At 38.4% G+C, this 21,484-nt stretch overlaps 1 protein-coding gene across 1 annotated transcript; it reads left to right on the forward strand.

Moving 5' to 3' along the window:
• Window positions 1-10,768: 10,768 nt before the first annotated feature.
• SMIM8 (small integral membrane protein 8) lies at window positions 10,769-19,638 on the forward strand. Its single transcript, XM_063098029.1, has 3 exons — window positions 10,769-10,820; window positions 17,378-17,535; window positions 19,321-19,638. Exons 2-3 carry the CDS (start codon window positions 17,401-17,403, stop codon window positions 19,477-19,479), a joined length of 294 nt encoding a protein of 97 aa, XP_062954099.1. The 5' UTR covers window positions 10,769-10,820; window positions 17,378-17,400; the 3' UTR covers window positions 19,480-19,638.
• Window positions 19,639-21,484: the final 1,846 nt, after the last annotated feature.

Below are 21,484 nucleotides of genomic sequence, written 5' to 3' on the forward strand. Positions count from 1 at the left end.
TTTGTCAGTAAGAAAAATTCTGGCTCATGGAGACTTTTGCAAGACCTCTGATCTATTAATGCAGTTATGAAACCCATGGGCATTTTACAACCTGGCCTTCCATCTCCTATAGCCATCCCGGCTTCATTTTATTTAATAGTCCTGGCCCTGCAGGACTGTTTCTTTTCCATTCCCTAGTCTCCTTCAGATTGTGAATGGTTCGTTTTTAGTGTACCCTCTTTTAATTTTCAAGCCCCCATCAAAAGATACCAATGGAAGGTTTTGCCACAAGGTATGGCTAATAGTCCTACATTATGTCAAAAATATATTTCTAATGTTCTGAGTCTTTATGATGCCAATATCCTCAGGCATATATCATCCATTATATGGATGACATTCTAATTGCCCATGAAAATCAACAGTGTTTACTTTCAATATTTGATTCCCTTTCTAAGGTATTAGCTACTTATGGTTTGGTTCTATCTCTGGAAAAAATTCAAATGCAACACCCCTTTTCCTATTTGGGTCATATCATAGACAGAAAGACCATCCACCCACAAAAAATTCAAATCAGGCTTGATTCTTTGAAAACACTTAATGATTTCCAAAAATTACTGAGAGATATTAGCTGGCCTCGCCCTTCCCTCTGACTTACAACCGTGGATCTTCAGCCTTTATTGGACATCTTAAAGGGTGACTCATCACCTCATTCTCCCAGAAGTTTGACTCCTGCATCAATCCATGCATTGCAGAAAGTAGAACAAGCCATTCACAAAGCACAGGTTTTTCATGTAAACCCATCTTCACCCATATTTCTTATCCCATTTCCCACACCTTTTATTCCCACTGCATTAATATGGCAAAAACACGGCCCATTGGGGTGGCTTTTTTTACCATCTCATCAGACTCATACCTTAACTCCTTATTACCTGTTTCTCAAAGCTTTGATTATCAAAGGGCAGCATGAATTGCAACAGTTGTTTAGAATTGACCCTCATAATACTGTTAGTCCTTTCTCATCACAGCAGTTTCAATGGTTAATGAGCTCTGTCACTGCTTGGCAAGAAGCCTTTGTAGAGTTTACTGGTCAAATCTCTATCCATTTGCCTTCAGAATAAACTGTTACAAATTTTTCAGCATACTTCCTTCATCCTTCCTAAAAATACTTCTTCGATTCCTTTATCTAATGCTTCCCTCATGTTTACTGATGATTCCAGCACTGGACTATCAGCAGTATTTATTGATGACCAACCTTTTTCTAGATATGTTCAAGCCTCCTCTGCATAGCGCGTTGAACTTCACACTGCTATTTATGCTTTTTCCTTATTACAGGACAGTCCCTTTAACTTATATTCGGACAGTCGATATTTGATTTAGTTTCACAGGACATTGAATTTTCAGCTTTCTTGTGGCTTCAGCAAGAACTGGAGAAGCTACTAAGCATGTTATTACTCATTGTTTATTTCTTCACTATTCTGGGAATGCCCAAATGCATCAGGACAGAAAATGCTCCAGGTTATACTTCTAAAACTTTTGCTACATTTTGTTCTTAATTTATTGGGGCTTTATGAGAAACACAGCCCTGGTGCCAACCAGACCTCCTTTGGTTCTGATGCTTTTCTCTTGAAACCCCAAAAGTCAATGGCTTTATCTCTGTTTGCTCTTTAACTCAGCCTTAAACTCAGTAACTCACTTAAAAAACAAAAATCTAAACTAAAATCAACCTGTTTTGTTACCTTATTTTCTCTAAAATAGAGTGAGGCCTCACAGATAAATTTTGACATTTTTTAAAAAAGAAAACAATTCAAATCTAACTGTCCTTTTATACTGGTAAGTTTTCTATTTTATCTGTCTATGTCTACATATATGTGTACATAAATGTATGTTATGCCTACATGTTCACATGGTCATGTCTGTATGTGTGTTTGTTTGTATCGTCTACATAGTTCCAAATTGGCTTATAATTAATGTGTGCTTATTAAATAAATAAGTATACTTTAAGTTCATGTGACTTTAATTTTCCAAAATTGTTGATACAATAAATATGTTTTCAAAATTTAATTTAAACCTTCTGCCTAAATTTGCTTTTAGGTCAACACATTTTGTAGTATGTTTGATACCTGTTTAATTTTTGTTTAAGGACTAAAAGCTATAAAAGAACTGTCTGCTGGGTTTCTCCCAAAGCCCTGCACATGCCTCATTGTTAGCTTGTGTTTGGCTTACTAATCAAACAAGATTATGTATGTCTTTGCTACAGGCTTTTTAATTATAAACCCAACCTATAACAAAATGTTTTGTCTTAACTGTAAAACCTTGATGTATAGCTTTTTCTTTTAATTAAATAAATAAATAACGGGGCTATATGGCGGATGGATCTATAATTCCTGAAGTCCATAGGTCTGTTAATTACTCTGCTCACTCTTCTGCTTTACCCATTTGTTTTACCACCAAGCCTAGGTTCAGTTGCTTTCATACCCGCATCCAAGGAAAATTGGCACATGGGACAGAAGCGCCTTCAGAAAGACTCCAACCTCACCCAGGAGTTCATATACAGACTGTAATAATGTATGGATTTGATGAGATGAAATAATAAAAGAACTGGTGTTCAAGGAGCACCCCCAGGGCTGCCTTCCTATGAAGATCAACATAGACAGCCTTTTGTCAAACACCCCCACTGGCTGGAATGTTATTATCCCATTTCCATATTCCACCACCCTGTTGGGTTTCCTTCAGATGATGAGAAGGCATTATGGGATTGGTCTCATTGTCACCTAGAATCCCAGCTGCCGTCCAACTGGGTGGTACCCGGGGGTTGGGTGACTAGTATATGGTATACAATGCAGGGTATAGCCCATCCAGATTTGTGAAGATTGGTTGCTTCATTGAGTGTTGTTACTGTATCTATCATAGGCCAAGTTCAAAATCTTGTGGTTTCCTATGGTTTATGCTCCTGTGTAGCTCCTCCCAATGTGCTGCTTGTGGGAAATTTTGAAATAATGCCACATGGTAATGGTTAATATCTCCTGTAACCAATGAAACTCTCAATTGCATCCCTTGTACACTGTACAGCAGATATTGTATTTGTTAATAGCCTTTATAATTTTCAGTCTGCTTCCATTGTAGCAACCAACGATTACAGCAACTTTGTACCACCACCCACCAATCGTGGCTTCAGATGGGAGGTCCTGGGGTTGTCATCACACAAAATACAGAAGGGGTAAATGTGAAGTACTAAATAGCAAGCTGACAAAGTCCTTGTTATTCTGGGAAAGAAGCCAGCAAGGCTGTCTTCCCATTTTGCCTTTTTCCCCCTTCTCCCTCCCTTTGAGGTCTGACCTTTGATTGAACCCAGGACCCTGAGAGTTTTGTAAATGAGAAACTTATGTTCTTATTTTGTTGATAATTATTTAGCCATGAATCCTCAAGTGCTGTGGCAGCTGAAAATGTTCTATAAATAGTTTGGTACCAGATATAATTGATTTAGTCAGTATGATTTGTTATTTTCACTGGTTTATAAAAAGGAATCTAAGATAAACTGAGATGCCTTATAGGTCAGCATCCTATAAGGTCTTCCTGACCCCATAAAGTGTCTCTTCATCTCCCACCATCTCCACTCAGGGTACTGGTTGACAACAATATTTTGTGTGTGTGTGTGTGTGTGTGTGTGTGTGTGTGTGTGTGTGTGTGTGTGTGTGTGTGTGTGTGTGTGTGTGTCCGTCCGTCCGTCCGTGTGTCCGTGTCCGTGTCCGGTAAGGGGATCGTAAGCCTTGGCTTGGTGTCGTCCGCACTGTGCTCAGCCAGTGAGCGCACCGGCCATCCCTATATAGGATCTGAACTCGTGGCCTCGGCACTCCCAGTGCTGCACTCTCCCAAGTGAGCCATGAGGTCGGCCCTGACAACAATATTTTATGCATCTAAGTAATTCAGTTATTTGTTTGAAGTTCTAAAAGGAGTTAAAAATAATTAGAATAAAGTTTCTAATCTTCCCAGAATTTCTGTTTTGTTTTGTTTATTGTCTTGGGAAGCACCTTCTCAGGATAAATGTCATTGTATCCAAATAAAATTGTCCCACTTGTTGTATTTGCACTGATCATAGTCCATAAAGATTTGTGATTAACACTAGTTGTATTTAAATTCCAGCCATCTGAAATGGTTTTGTCTGTTTCGCTGGACACTTCATTGGGTCAGAAATTTAAATCTTCAGAGGATGTTCTTAAATGAGTTAATATATCACACATCCCTCTCCTCAAAGTAAAAACTATATAATAAAAAGCAATTATGCCTTATTTGGCAATGGAAAAGGAAAGAACTGCTTTATAAGGTAGGTTAGTGCAATTAAAGGAACAGCAGCAGCAGCATAACCTGAAATTTGATAAAAATGGAAATTCTCAGTCCCCATCCAGACCTACAGAATCAGAGTCTCTGGGAGAAGTATTTTGTAATCTGTGTTTTAACGAGATCCTCCAGGTATTCTGATGGGTGCTCAAGTTTGAGGACCCCTGATACAGGGTAATGCTAAGGGTGTAGATGTCTAAGAAATGCTAAGCAAACTTGTGAGGTCATGTATTAGGCTCTGTGACATGCCTCCTAAATAACTGTACATTTTGTAATGCACTACATTTCATGTCATAACATTAAAGTTGTTTTATTTCACAGGCATCGTGCAGTGAATACAACCTAAATGTTCCTTTTCTCTAGTATCTGGGTAACTTGAACATTGATACCGTCATTTCACTTACATATTTGCTCTCCCCACCCAAGGGCATAACTAGTTACAATAGATTTGCAGCCAATCCTCTCCTGGTCCCCTCCTTACCTCAGAGGGCTTCCCTACTTTTCCTCATTTCTGCAAAGTGGGCTTGGGCAAGGGTAGAAGAGTAAGAAGAAGAGCGGGTTTGGGAGTTTGTGTTTTTATCATTGGTGGGAGCAAGTTTATAAAGGAGTAAAAGTACCTCGAGATAAGTTGTTTCTGTACCCCTGTGTACTGTGGGAAGAAGTCACAGAATTGACTGGGTCCTGAGCAGAGGCTGCAAGCCCATCTTGGCAGCTCCATGCTCCTCACTTCTCCCTCTTTGACAATATCCCACTCCCACCTGCATCCTGGGAAAGTGCCCCTCAGAATCTACAGCACAGTGCAATGCATTGATTGGCTTTATTTCCCTATACCCCTCCTCCTTAATATCTCCCTAGTCTAGATCAACATTCCTTCAGTGAATGCTTCTGGAGCTCTTCAATGTGTCTGGCAGTATAGCTGTAGCAAAACATGGAGCTCCATGGAGCTTCCAAGGGGCAACCCTACCTTCCAGGAAGTTACATCCTAATGAAGAAGAGAGACAATGAAGATATTAATAATATGATTCCAGGTAATGATAAGCTATTTTTAAGTCCCTTGAGAATCTCTCATCTGTACTCATTACCTAACTTACCTATTTTTTCCACTCTGGCCACATCAACTAATCAGCCACCATTGGAAGAAGGCATTTCTTCATTACAAGAATGTGGCAGCAACACCACTCAGTGGGAAGGGCTGTTCTATAGTCCCTACTGGATGCTGCTTTTCAGTAGCATACTTTTATCCCCAGATCTGTGTCACCTGAAATTGAAAGCAGGTCTACTTATTGACTGGGCATCTGCTGATTTTTGTTTTCCTAGCACCTCTCTCCCATTCTTGCAAAACTATGATAATATGACCTTTACCCAGGCCTTGCCAGCCATGGTATCCTTCCTCTTGTCCATAACAATCCATCAGCACATGACCTGAATAAGGCCAAAAGAGTCATATGAGATTTCATGTATGGATGATGGAAAAGCTCCCTTTCTACTTGGATGTACTTTAACATGATAGAAGCCTGGAACTGCCAGCAGGGATGTACTGATATATAGAGTAAGTGTATCTAAGAAGCAGAGTAGAGAGATAAGAGTCCTGTTGACATGTTCGGATGTCCCATATCTCACTGTTGAAACCTATTCCCTCCCTAGACTTCCCATTACAAGAAGTAATACAAGTCCTTTTGAACTCAAGTTAGTTTCAGTCAGGTTTCTATCATTTGCAACTGAAATAACAGTTGTACACTGAGTCTCCCAAGATCCTATATCTAAAAATTGCTCCCTTCAGTTTCTGCCCACTGACCATCTTTCAGGGGTCAGATCTTGTTCTCAATTGGCCAAGGAACAAGAAACCCTACTCTTTTCCATTTCTTTTGTATCCTTGAGCTAATGCACAAATCTCTTCCCTCCCTCTTAATCAATTAAGAAGGAACCTCCTTGTATATCAACTCTTACAAATAGACTCCAGAGTCTTGGGGTGGTGGGAGAAGGGTTTGCTGGCTTCATTTGCCCAGTCTCTGCAAGGACTCAGGATTTTGCTGCTATATTATCCTCATAAAATTGCTTCAGTTTCTTAGCCTTACGCAAGAATCCCAAAAGAAGAATCTTTTTCTTGCATAGCTCCAGTTCTTCTCCAGGGTCAGCTCCCAGAGAAGATAATGCCTACACACCAAGCCAAGCTGACCTGTGGATATGATGCCTCCATGATTTTCCTAATTGTGAAGCAAAGGGTAGGGGCAGGAGAGGGTGTCCCATCAGGAAGTATGCAGCAGAAGAGTGACACGAACAGAATTGTGGTTTAGGAAGGAGGAAAGTAGCGCATTGAAAAGTTTGGCTGATGGCAAAGTAGCTGGTGCATTAATATTAATCATCCTGACTCCGTTTGGCTTTCAAGATACTCCTCTCTTGGTCTTCCTCACATCATTCTGACCATTCCTTCTCATATCCTTTCATGGGCTCTTTCTGCTCTGCTCATTCTCTAAATGTTGGCATTCCCAGTGTCTTGTACTGGCCCATTGTTCCCTCTTCGCCTCCTCTCCTTACATATCTACATCCACTCTCATGGTTTTATCTATCATCTTTATGTTGATAATTTCTAAATCTTTATTTCCTCAAACTTCAGATGCATTCACTTAATTAAATTCTGTGTGTGTATGTATACATATATGGATATATATATATGGATATCTCACATATAACTCAAATCAGACTCCTTTTCTTCATCCACCTGCATCTCCCAAACCTGCTCTTGCTCTTGTAGTTTGGATCTTGGCTAATGGCCCTACCGCCCACCAATCACCTAAGTTAAAACCCTGTTGGTCATCTGTCTGAGGCTCAGTTTCCTAAAGACGTATTCTCAAATGGAGAGTTGCATTCAGAAAGTTGATTGGGTGTGCTCTTGGGAGATACAGCTATAAGGAAGTGAGGAGGTAGGATTGGGCAGAGGGAGAAGCTAACTCACATTTGGTTGTAATTGAGGCTTTAGCAGATCCTACTGGGATTTCTGAAGCTGGGATGGCTCATCAGAGTTTTCCCAAATGGAGGCAAGAGGGCTGGGCCTTTGTATCTCCTCATTGGCCAGTCATTGGTCACAGGCCACCCCTGAAAGAGCACAACTGGGTGAGGCCAGTTTCCTGAAGCCAAGAGAATGTCCAGAGAAGGAACATCAATCAGGTCTTCCTGCATCACCCAAACAGGGAATCTGGACAGAGCAGAAAGGATTCACTACTTCATCCTAATTTCCCTTTTTTTCTCACCCCCCACCCCAATCCAAACCAGTTACTAGTTGTGCCAATTTCACCTACTAATATTGCCAAAGTCTGCCCCATATTCTCTATACTTCCTACTACTGTCCTCATCCAGGCTTTCCTCTCTGTCCTAAAATACTACATTGGCTTTTTAACTAGTTCTATACTCTAGTCCATTCTGTTCACAGAGAGACCTATGTAAAACACAAATATGACTATGTCACTTCTGATTTAAATTGCTTTGGTGACTACCCTAGACCTCTGGAATAACGTCCAAGTCCCTTATAATGGAGATGGGCCTTCCTGGACTGGCCCCTATGTGTTTCTCCAACCTCATTTTCTTCCACATTCCATTTTATTATTATTCACTCTCTGGTGAGTAAGAACCACACATCACATTATACAGCTTCATGCTTTGAGGCCTGTGTTCATTCTGTCTCCTCTGGCCTGAAACATCCTTTCTAACTTCCTCACCTTGATTATTGCTTCTGATTGTGATTCTCAGTTCAGTCATCAGCTACACACCGTTCTCTGTGGTATATCCAGGCCAAGTGATATCTCATTCTCTATGCTTCCACAGAACTTTGTGCAAATCACATTACATTGAAATTATCTGTTTTTATATATTGACTCTCTCACTAGTCTTAAAGATCCTCAAGGGCAAAGACTATGTCTTATGTCTTTGAATTTCTGGTGCCCAGGATAGCATCTGGCACAATGAATGCACCAAAATTTTTTGCTAAACTGAGCCTAAACTGCTCTGATAATGAACTTCTACTTCAAAAGAAGAATAGATAGAATAAAAATGTTTTCATTTTATTTCCTTTTTAAGTTGCTTTGAGATTATGAGACCTTAGAAATATTAATATAGACTAAATCATTATTATTTCTAGCATTTTGAAATGTGATAGAAATAAATATAAAATGATCCAACATGAAAAGTATCAAAAAAAATTTGCTAAAACTATATAGAAGAAAAACAGTAATAAATTATGATCCCCAAAATAATATCAGTTCCTCATTCTAACTTTTTTCTTTTCTTTTTTTTTTTTTTAGTCATTTATGTCTCATACCATTTGATAGATTTCATTTTCTTCCCAGAGCAGACATTCCTGTGATGCCAGACAACTATGTGGTTTTCAAAAATAGTAAGATGTCCTTTTTACAACCCCCACTGGAAAGCAGACTACTCCTCAAGCTTCTAGGTAAATACTCTTTGGTTCCAGGGAATTTACAATGGAGGACATGTGTATCAGTTAATGTACACATTATTGCAGCAATAATGCTGCATAACAACCAACAAAACCTCAGCATGGCAAACAAAAATACAGATATTTAAGCTTATGCATCTGCAGAGTTCAGTTGATCTGGGCAGGCTTGAGTGAGCCCAGCAGGGCTTGCTCATATGTCTGGGACTAGCTAACTAATGGCCAACCTAGGATGGCCTCAGTTGGAATGACAAAGATGACTTGGCTTTGTTCTATGTGTTTTTCATCTCCAATGGGCTAGTAGTAGTGTATTTATCAGTTCAAGCACTTTTCCAGCCTCTTTTGTGTCACATTTGCTGATATCACATTAGCCAAAATAAGTCATAAGGCCGACCCCACAGTCAGAGTGGGAGGGCATAGATGAGGGTTGGATACAGGAAAGGGTGAACAGTTGGGACTATTTTTGCAAACTACCACAACATGCTTAATTTTCTCACTTGCCAACTAACAATTCATTCAAGGGAGACAGATATTCTTGGCCCATATTAATTATATCACCTATTTTGGCTTGACTTTCTGCTAGGGAAAAAAAAAATAGCCAGCGTTTATGTTATCTTTTTTTTAAAAAAACTTCTTTTGACAAAACACCAATAATGTATGATTTTTATTAAATATTATAGATCAATCATTAATTCTTTCTTGAAATAAAAAGCATCATTGTCATCAAGACCCCTTGAGAAAGCTCCCAGAACACCAGTGTTGTCCCCAAAGCACACTTTGGGAACCTGATTAAAACAGATCTCTTTGATGAATTAGAATGTGTTTTCTTACAAATGAACCTTTGCTTTATGCAATCTCATCAAATATAAAATCTCCTGTTAAATATTATTAAATATTGATGGTGCTGGAACAAGGATTATAAAAGCTGAATCCAAACTGGTGTCACTCTTCAAAGTAATTTCTTGAAAGCATCATAAAATGGAATGAATTATTGTTTAGTCATATCATTCATTGTATCCATTTCCATGAAATTAGCAAGGCCTTTAGGCTTTTCTCTGTTGTCTTTACCAACCGCTAATGCTCCCTTCTTATATGTTTTATGTTTCATTTATTCTTTCATCTAATCACTTTGGACTGATCATGGCCGTACAAGTACTTTTGTTTCCAGAGTGATATTTGGCATGTTATGAATTAGTGAGGAGAACCCCAAGTGATAAGAAAATTTGGGTCTGTTGAGGATTCGACACCATGTTTTGTGGCACTGCAGTTGTTCTTATCTACTGCACAAACAGCTTTTTAATTGAAATTTTACTTACCTTGTCAAAAGATTGCCTAGTAATACCAGCAGTCAATAACCTTTTAAAAATTAAACCTCAGATCAAATGTAAAGTTAATTTGGCTTGGAAGCACAAGTTTTAAATTCAAAATTCACTTGCCAAAGCTTTACATAAAACCCATGCCCAAGTCTGGCTGCCTCCTATTCTAACTAGTTTGATTGTTTTAATATAACTCGTATCCTAATAAACATCAGCAAAGTCGGTGCAAACAGGCATCCATACCTATTCTTGCCTCAATCGCAGCTGCATACATCTTGCATCTTGAAATCTCAAGGACCTAACAGAATGGCAGTGAATTAACTGTACACGTAAATGACTGTGCCCCTAAAACGGGGGTGGGGAGGAAACCAGAACTCGGGCTTCTTTCTCAAATCACAATGCTTTCCACTTTTATTCAATACACTGTATACGTTTCTAGGAGGTGTCTCCTTTTACTTATACAGAACATACAAACGCGAAACTGGAAGGTTATTTGAAGCTGGGAGGCTGAAAATTACAGGTCCCTCGCAAACCCCAGCCCGCAGAAGCCCTGGCGGCCAGCGCGAGGACCTCAGGGCGAGAGCAAGCGAGAAGTCCCCGCAGCCCCGCGCCCCCGCACCGCAGCCTCCGGGCAGTAGGGGGCGCAGTGGCGCGGACTGAGCCGGGCGCGCTCGGCCGCTCTGTGGCAGGCGGCGGCGAGGCGGAGCTGTGTCGGGCGCGGAGTGAAGGGCACCTCGCGGAGGGTGAGCTGACGCGGTCGATACTGGGTGACAGGGCACGGGGCGGGAGGGGACAGAGTGGCCGCCCCGCCGCGGGCCCTTCTCTGGCTTTGAGGGCCCGGCAGCCCTGCCGGCCTCATTCTCAGGTGCCGCGACCTCGGCGGCACCCCGGATCTTTGCCACGCGGGGGCACCCTGCGCCCCCACCCTAAGTCTTGGAAATCTCTGGTCCCACCGAGCTCACTTCTCGGACCTTCATATTCCAGGCGCCTGACACTCTGGTTGGTGACTCGTCCAAGGACACCCCCCACCCCAAGAAACCTCCCGTTTCCTCTGCCGTTCCTTGGTGTCCCAGCTCTCCACACTCTCGTATTTAGGGGAGTGTGGTTTTGTCATTTTCACGAGATGCCTGTTTTCTTTTGTAACTGTGCTGACAGTCGAGCTTTTTCATCCCTGGAACACAAATGTCCGGCAGTTAGTTGAATGAAGGCTTTTTCTGTCGTTGGGTGAGCCCTCTGTACTGACGGTAGTTCCCGCAGCACTGAGGGAAGCCAAGGAGGACGTTACAGCCCTACTGTCTGCAACAGCCATTGGCAAGACCTTTCTCCTGGTACAGCAAATTCAAAAGACGGGAAGATACTTTCAAAAAAGTATATTTTAAATTTAACATAACAAATATAGAATCCACTTCTAAAACATAAGTGATTACAATTTTGTTTCTTAAATGTTGTTAGAGCTTATCAATGCAAAGTTCTTTTATTGATTTAGGAGTGAGACGGGGTGTGGTGATCGAATAACTGTGGGCTGGAAATTGGGAGACCCGGGTTGCCTCACCTTCTTCCTAGCAAGACAGATACTCTTTGGGTCTAAGTTTCTCTTTGTTTAAAAGGAGCAGTTGGACTAGATTGTGAGGATGACAGTAGCTACCATTAATTGAACATGTGCTGTATTCTTTTAAAAATGTTATCTCATTTAATCCACACATATTTTAATACACATCTATTGTATGCAGTATAGTATTAGTTCCTTTTATGAAGGTGGAATCTTAGAATCAGAGAAGTTGTGACTTACTCAAAGACACACAGCTCATAAGTAGCAAAGTGGGAATCCGAAGCTGTGCTAGATTCCCCCAAACCATAAGGAACTCTGTTCTATCCCAAACTTGTTTATACTAATTTAAATTATTTCTAAGATGTTCTATCCCAGACTTCATGTTCTTAAGTATTAAGGTAGTGTAGTATGTGAGACTAAAATAAGTGTATTTATACTCTCATTAAAATATTTTGTTCATCTTGTAATTCCCTGAGTCTTTTAAAAGAAAGCCTTTGATTATTGTTAAGGTTCCTGTACATTAACATTCTGTGATTCCAAACATAAATTAATCACCAAATTGCTTAGCTAGGAGCAGTGCAGTGCCAAATTCCCATCATCCCTGCTAATCTGTATGTATGTGTGTTTTGTGTAAATCCCCTTTTAATGCAATAAATGAGGCTTATAAAATGCAGCTTAAAAATAAACATCCTCAAAGTGAATAGAACTACAGATTGGTCAATATCATATGCAAATATATAAATGCTAGATACCTGCAGTGGGAAACAAAAAGGGGGGAGGGGAAGAAGTTGGAGAAAGTGATGGGAAGACTTAGTAAGTTCTGATGGAAGTGTGCTAGATTTTTTTTTTTTTTTTTTTTTGTATTTAATGTTTAGATAGGAAATTATTTTGTCAAGGTAGAAACACAGGAAAACATCACAAATTAAATTTAAAGTCAATTGATAAGGAACAAATTTAACACTCAAATATTAACATCCTTAATGCAAAAAGAACTCTTAAAAATGAATTAGAAAAATCTAAGCAGAAATTTGGTATAGGACATGAGCAGATAAGTCACACATCCCAAAGAAACACACATGGCTAATAAGTACATTCTAAGATGCTGTGGGGTGGGAGGGGACCTTGGCTCCTGTCTCAGGACCCTGCATCTGGGTGACTGGCTCTGTCGCTTGCCTGGTTGCCATGCTAGGTGTTAACTGTTTTTGTCTTAGGTACAGTTCATTTGGGTGGTAATGTCAGAATTAGTTATTGCCATGCTTTGACCTTATGATTAGTTCTGCAGCTTTTTAAAATAGAACTTTTATTAGTTCTGTAGTTGAAAATAGCTAGTCAGCTTTTACTTCTAGATTAAAAGTTTATTTGTTGAAATAGAGATTTGTTTTCTCAAAAAGTACTAAAGATTGAAACAACTAAGGTTTTGCATCCTACATTCTTTACTTATTCAACCAATATATCTTTAATTTCTGCCCCAACCATACACTATTGAATAGCTCTATAAGCCAGGCATGTGAAGAAATATGTAAGAACCTTCTCCTACGTAAAAAGGTTGTTTGTTTGTTTTTTATAGTTATATTTAACAAAATATTATCTACCAAGACTCTTTTGGGCCTCAGAAACCTGTACTTTTTATTTAAAGTATAGATGATTGTTAAAAATTCTTTATTAGCTTGACAGACAGTATAAATAAGTTCATGCAATCTGAGAACTATTGTAACATCTCAGTGACTGGCTCATAAAAGGATATGCAGCAATGCTATTGAACTGTATTATTCCACTTCTAATAAAAGAATGATAAATAATGGAAGATATTACTTTCATATATTCTAAAAAATAACACAATGGAAATTATGGTATATTAAGTCTTTTAAAACATACACGTGGGCTTCCAGTCCAAGTATTCTTCAATTGTCCTTTCTGGTAAAGAGTGTAACATAAACAATGCATTATTAAGCTGGATGTGGATGTCCGGAGGTTACAATATACAAATACTACCTTGATTGCTTATTTCCTTGATTCATTACAAAGGAAATGTAGGTTCTGCTAAAGAAAAAAGGAGTTTGAGGAATCTTGCAACTAAGATTAAGTCACTACAATTTGTGTTACAATACCATACATGAGAGTACTTCAGAAAGTTCATGGGGAAATGGAATTAAAAGATGAGAATTAAAAATATAAACTTTATTTCTCAACATAAGGGTCCATCAAGTTCAAAGTGATGATACCATCTGTAAGAAAATAATCTAAGTGATTCATTTTCAAAAATGACTTATCTGAGGGTGTTTTAACTGATTCAGGCCCAGCCCAAAAGTTGTCTGACTGGTCCAGCCCACTCCTGAAGGGTCGCTGAACAGATAAAACTCTCCTTGAGATGGTAATGAGTTATCAGCCCTTAATTGTTTACTTCAAACAGATAAAGCTCTTCTTGAGATGGTAATGATTTACTAGCCCTTTATTGTTCTCTTCATTCCTTAGTGTTTCTCCTTTCACAGGGTCTCAGCAGGCCCTTTTCGCGGGCTTGTCCTGAACCCTCAGACAAAGAAATTTCTTACAAGGGGATAATAAATTAGGGTAATCTTAGGCGTCATCCAGGAAGATTGTGCACTCCATAGTACTCTCAGCCAATGAGGAAGTGGGGGAGGGACTAGCACACTAGGGAATAAATTGCTTGCTACAACCCTTTTCTGGGTGCCTGTCTTTCAGACACCTGAAACTTGCAAGGCTTTAATTAAAGTTTCGCTTCCCTGTACCTCATGTCTCCATGTCCATCCTTTGGCATTGGACCGGTGAGGGCATTTCTCACACCAGCTATTTAGTCCATCCCTAAAGAACTGAGGGTCCTGGGAATTTAGCCATGTCAATGCATCTTTTTTACAATATTAACTGAAGGAAAATGGGTGCCCTTTAAAGATTTTTTTAAGATTAGGAAACAAAAAGAAGTCAGAAGGAGCCACATCAGGACTATAAGGTGGATGCCTAATGATTTACCATCAAAACTCTTGCAAAATTGCCCTTGTTTGATGAAAGGAAAGAGCAGGAGCATTGACACTGTGGAAAATGACTCTGTGGTAAAGCTTTCTGAGGCATTTTTCTGCTAAAGATTTGGCTAACTTTCTCAGAACATCCTCATAATAAGCAGATGTTACCATTCTTTGGACTTCCAGAACACCAGTAAGCAAAATGCTTTGAGCATCCCAAAAAACGTTTGCCATGACCTTTGCTCTTGACCAGTTTGCTTTTGCTTTGACTGAACCACTTCCACTTCTTGGTAGCCATGACTTTTGTGCTTCGTCTTCGGGATCTCACTGGTAAAGCCATGTTTCATCTCCTGTTATAATTCTTCAGCAAAGGAATTTAGCATCACTCTCCTTATATAATCCACATTTTTGAAATATTGAGCCAGGTTTGAAGAGAAAGTTAAAAAAGGGATTCTGGGAATAAAGCAGAAGTGAATACAAGTTCCCTTTGGAGCTCTTTTTGCATGGTATCAAGGAGTTCATGCAAGAAATGGACATGTAAAGACATCACTATGCAGCAGAAAGCATTGGATTTTTTGCCAACCTTGAGCATGGTGATTTTCAGGCAAGTGTGTGCTGGCTGAATGTATTTCAAATGTGTTATGGAATTGTTTCAAAAGATGACTGTAGTGAAGAAAACACCGTTCCAGTAGAGAAAATTAGTAACTTATGTGCAGGGAAAATTAAGAAAACAAACAATTGCTGGTTATATCTTGAATGGTGTTTTAAAAGGTGATGAAACAGGTATGCTTTACCACTTGTTTTCTCATCATATGCTTCATACCAGAGGTGGATTTCGCAAAGGAAGTAAACAGATTGATGACTGCTCCTTTGTGCTGTGATGCATTCTGGACCACCTGTTACGAGCAAGTCACCCAACCTCCAATGTTTCAGAAATGTTCATTTGCTCCCCTGTGATTACCACACCAATTCACGTGCCTGAATGATGAGAAATTATTAATGAATAGCTGAGAAATGTTGATAAGACAATGAAAGGAGCAATATGTAATATGCTCTTGCTGGTAGACAATTGCTCTGCCCACAACATTCTCCCATGCTTGGATCGTGTATGTCTTGAATTTTTCCCACTGAACCACACAGCCATTGGGTAGCCATCAGATCAGGGTATAATTCACACAGTGAAAGCTCACTACTGAAACCAGTTGCTGAAACAACTCTTTCTAAATTTAGATGATGAAGAAAAAACAGAGAAAATCAACATGAAGCAAGTTATTGATGTGATTGTGGAGACCTGGTGGTCTATAAAGTCATCTACAGTAGGGAAGTGCTAGCAGAAAGAAGGCATGATTCCTGTGGAATCCCCTGAGGTCCACCTGGAAGAAGACTGCAACCAAACATGGTATTTGAACCAATCTGGTATTCAGCTGCTATTGTCACTGGTGTTCCAAAGCAGTTTGGTTATGAAGACTTTGTGGCTACAGATAGCAGTTTTTTCCCAAGAGTTAGCAAATCCTGAAATTGTTACAGGAATGCTAACTGATATAAAAATGGAACCAGAAAGCTGTGATGATGATGGTGATGAAGACAATGACAGATAACCATAAGAAACCTGGGGAACAAGTGAGGGAACAGCCAACAGTGAACATTTCTGAAGCCTCTGCAAGTGTAGAAAGTGTCTGGAGAATACTTTTCCTTCAAGCAGATATTCCCAATGAGCTGTTTACCCAATTAAATGTTATAGATGAATATTTAATGACCACTGCAACACAAAGTGTTTTGAAAAGCTGAGCTCCTAGTTTTCTTCATAACTATAAAGTTGCAAAAATAATTGGTTTTATAAAGTCTATAAAATAGAAAACTTCATGAATAAAGAATACTTGTACAAACAAAGCCCCAATGAGTGTTTAAATATGAATGTACAGTACCGTGATTTGCAGCATTTCCTCAAAGCATTTTGTTATATTGTAATTAATTTCAGTTTTTGGAGGGTTTCTTTCTCTACCTTCTCCTTTCCAACCCCTTCCAACCCCAGCCCCCATCCCAGCATTAGTTGGCAGGAATAAGAATAAACTTTTCCCAATTAATACCTACCAGAGAAAAGTATTCCCCAGATGTTGATACTCTAGCTAGGAGAACCATAAGACAAAACACACATTTGGATTTCATAGGATAGATTTAGAGCAGCTAAGAGAAAAGACTAAGGAGACAGCTGAGGATGTCCCCCCCAGAAAGTCACTGATAGGCAGAGGAGTAGTGAATACAGACAGCTACTCATCTTGAGTGCATGGGACAGTGAGTGCTTGGGTAGGCCGGGAAGAAGCTATAGGAGAAGAACTGAACAAATAACTTCCTTAAGGTTGATGCCCTGGAAGGGCTGTTGGAAGGTGAGGAAGCGTGAAAATGGAAGGAAATAAAGAAGGGAGTAGGTAACCCACTGGACTCTCCTACCCTTAGTCCTGGCCTTGTGTAACAGGATACAATGTGACTCATACCAACAAACAATTCTCCAGACTTCTGTAAAAGTAGGAAAACAGTCTTTGCCCGCTTCACTGGTTTGTTTTAAGAGATGAAAAATAAAGTAATGAACCATCTTATCAAAAAAAACTTAAAGCACCATTTACAAAGCATGTATATAGAGTAGTAAGATAATTGACAATCACTTTGGGTATATGTCTGGGCTGGAATTCAAAAAAAGAATGAGTATAACAATGATTTTTTTAAGAGTTTACCAAATAAACAACTATTATGAAGGAAAAAATGTATTATTTTGTTTTAGGTAATAAATCATCATTAGTCAAGATGTCTTCCACACCTGAACCTCCACCATTTAAAAAGGAACCACCCAAAGAGAAAGACTTTCGAAACCCAGGGCTCAGAGGGGTGCGCACAACGACCGTATTTCGAGCTGTGAATCCAGAGCTCTTCATTAAACCTGTAAGAAATACATCCAAGGGACTGGCCAATTAACTCACTTGGGAGAGTGTGTTGCTGGTAACACCAAGGTCTTGGGTTCAGATCCCCATACTGGCCAGCTGCCAAAAAAAATTTTTAAAAATACATCCTGGGTAACACTTTATGTTTAATCTAACCACGCTATCAGAAATAGAAAGTTTTTATTTTACTGTAATGTTTGACTAATAAGACCTCTTGGTGAATAAAAACAGGTAGAAGGAAGACTTTTAAATGCTGTTTCACATATATATATATATATATATATATATAAAATAAAACTAAATATTTTGAGGGTATTTGAGAATTAAAATGGAAAATGGTTACACTTTAATGGATCCACTTCTCAAACTATTTAAAGTACTAATTTAATGGTTTCATTAATTTGAAAGCAATTTTTATTGTTTGATCAGGCACTATTAGGCAAATAAGACCTTCTATTGAAACAAAGAATCAAAATGAAAATCTGACCATTCTTACAGACTGCAATTCCAGCCTATATTAATAATATATTTATCTAAGTGATATTGTAAACATTTTGTGAAAAATTTCAAAACATACATTTGTACTCTGTTATGGAGATAACTAATTGTTTATATTTTAGTTGCTAATTAGTGAATATATTTGATATGATGGATTTTATTTTTAGATGTAAATTCTATTTTAAATGTAAATGAAATCAAATTATAAAATATGACAAATATCTGTATTGAATATGTGTATTGAATCTAATTAGAATTTTAATAATGTAGTTGCTAGTGTAAACTGTTTTATGCTTAAATGGGTCAACTAAACAAATCATCAAATCAAGGTAGACTATTTTAAAAATGTTGAACTAATGTGTTCTTTTAATTGCTAAAAGCATTTCAAGAATTGCAGATTTAAATTGCCCTGAGCTTGTGGCCTTTCTTAGATGATCATTCAGGTGAAAGAGTTTGACCCTATTCTTTTGTGATTAAGATGTGAAATAGTAGTAATACAGCAGGTATGGTGACAGAAGCAGAAAACACTACTGTGCATTTACCCTGAACTAGGAAAGCACAATTTGTCGAGTGTGAACACACAAAAAGGGGGGTCTGAGACAAAACACTTCTCTGGAGTTGTGAACATCTCAACTATATTTCAAAGCTTTTTTCTTTTTTTAAATTCAAAGCTACATCACTTTGTCTCTTAGGGTATTGGATTTTCCAGCAGTAAATCAAGGTTATTGTAATGCATAATATCTGTTCCAGTCACTAAACTTCTTGAGGTAATAGAGTAGGTTCCCAGAGAAGAGTGTATACATTGTCATTATTGCTGTGCCCAGCATTATGTTATAAAAGGCTTTTTGCTAGTTATGCACAACTTGGGCAACAAGAGTAGCATGTGTACTTTATTCCTCACTTCTTAATAAAATGAACTAATTTGGGGTTTGCAAACGTGGCGACTTGGGCCCAGAGAAGGTAAGCAACTTCACCACATCACACAGATAACACTGAAAACTGAGCACCGGACCAATTTCCCTGCCTCACTCCTCTCCCAGCAGTCACCTTTCTGAGGTTGGAGGTCTGAGGTGTCCAGGCTGTAGAGAGGAGAAAGAATGGAGAGGTGAGGCAAGAGTCTTCTACATGATCCAGGTCTAAATGAAGAACTGAGTAAATGATTACAATTGAAATATTGCCATAGGAATGCTAGTGTGGTAAGAAAGACGTGGTGTGTCAGGAGGAAAGTGCAACAGATATTTGGGTCTCCTCAAATTATTAGTCTTAATAATTTTTTTTTCTTTAACAGAACAAAACTGTAATGGCTTTCGGATTGGTAACCCTTTCACTTTGCGTGGCCTACATTGGTTATCTACATGCAACACAAGAGAATAAAAAGGACCTCTATGAAGCTGTTGATAGTGAGGGACACAGTTATATGAGGAGGAAAACGTCTAAATGGGATTAATCGTGCTGGTTACTGCAGATGGAGCTTTATTTAGGGCTGTGAAATCTTCAGGTGAAAGATTTGAAGTGCACAGTACCATGTTTCTTGTTCTAGAGTATGTTAATGAGGAGAGAAGATAGTAGCTGCAACCAGACCACTGTAATAAATTTTGTCCTTTCACAGCGGCAGCCGTTATCTCATTCTTTTTCCACAGGAAGAGCTTCTCAGTATTTTTCTTTTAATAAATCCTCTTATAAAAGTGCCATGAGAATGGAAGTCATTTTTGTTAATTATTAAGTTCTGTATAATAAAAGTACCCGGTGCTGTTAAATTTGCATGGTGTTTTTAATATTTCAAGGTGAGTTATGCTGTTACACAACTGTTGTGGGACTTTTGTTTTTCTCTTTGCAAGGGAAATGTTCATTTTCTACCTTGTATGGAACCTATATTTAAGAAAAAAAAAGCAAAAAGAGAGAGAGAAATGGTAATTTTTAAAGCCTGAAGTCAACATTAAGATGTGAGAAACGAAAACTGAGCTGGCTCTCACAAGTAGTTTTTACAGAGTTAAAGATGCCTGTATATTTTGGTTCCCATTTCAGCAATTTTGGGTCCAGAACTTTATTTAAATTTAAAAGATGGGACCCCCACTTAGGTACTAAAATAAAGATTAAATGAGATAACCCAAAGTAGTTGGAATTTTTCTTTAAAAAAAAAAAAAGTGTTACACTGAGACATGATGTTTTTATTTGACTACAACTAACTCATCTATTTTAGTTTTTGTAAATTAATGTTAAAGTGATGTTATAAATATAAGATCGAGTGTTCTTATAGTTATTTAAAGACTAGAACTACTCGATAGATAAAAATATATATATATGAGGTCTCCTCACTGTACTGGGTGTACCTTATATAATTTAAATCTTTCTGACAAGGGTTCTAGACCTGTTCATTTTTAGACATTTACCCCATTTTCCAAATCATTGCAATTGGGTTTCAGTAGTAAATCTCATCTCTGAAATTTTATTTCATTTGTTATTACTAAGTAATAATTACAGCACAGGCATAGTTTATGATTATAATGTTAGTTTTAATTTCTAGAAGTTTCTTGTGGTTTTGCAAAGTACATGTAAATGTAATTATGTCTGATTTGTAGATATTTAAAGAGCGTAGCTAATTATCTTCATGGAACTAAATTAAATCTTCACTACTGAGCCCTAAATATTTCTTTGCTATGCCTCTCTATATTATAATGTAGTTTAAAGTGCCCTGAAGTGTTACAAAATGCCTTTTAGCTTAAATATTATCTTTTGCTTTTGGCTTCCATATATTTTGTTTGTCACAGAACTAGATTTCTTCTGTTTTCAACTTATGCATTTGCCACATTGCCATCTTTTAGAATTCTTTTACTATTCAATAAATAAGTTGATAATTGGTGGCAGGAAAGATATTAGTTGGGTGAACTATCAAGAGATGATTGCAGTACAGGAGGGCAGCAGAAACTGTACAGTGTGCAGCCTTAAGCCCTGTAACATCTATGTGAATGAAACAAGGTAGCAGCAGAAAAATAGTGTGAGGGAAGAATCACACTGAATTTTAGGAACAGGTACCTACTAGGATATTTTTTACAAAGTGGTTACAGGTTCTAGCACAGTCTTTGTGTGTGCAGAGTGTCAAAGGCTGCATGGCTGTGTGTGGATGTTTTCATCCATGAATGAAGGCATAATTGCTAAGAATAAAATACCTTTTGAAATAGTCATAGGATTTTGGACTTCAGCAGGTCCAGTCCTATTAGTTTAAGGTTAAGACAATAGGCTCAGAATGGTTAAAAGATTTACTCATGATCACAGTGATTCTCAGAGACAGGACTGGAACCTGGATCTCCTTGCACCAAAGTCTATAGATCCTTTTACCATACTATACCATCTGTTAAATGTGTATGTCCACATAATGATTAAGGAGCAACATTAGCCCTTAAATATAAGATGTTTAGGTCTTAAGTACAGACACATTCCTGTATTTGAAAACA

This window comes from Cynocephalus volans, chromosome 5 (genome assembly GCF_027409185.1).
Source record: "Cynocephalus volans isolate mCynVol1 chromosome 5, mCynVol1.pri, whole genome shotgun sequence".
Taxonomy (NCBI): Eukaryota; Metazoa; Chordata; class Mammalia; order Dermoptera; family Cynocephalidae; genus Cynocephalus; species Cynocephalus volans.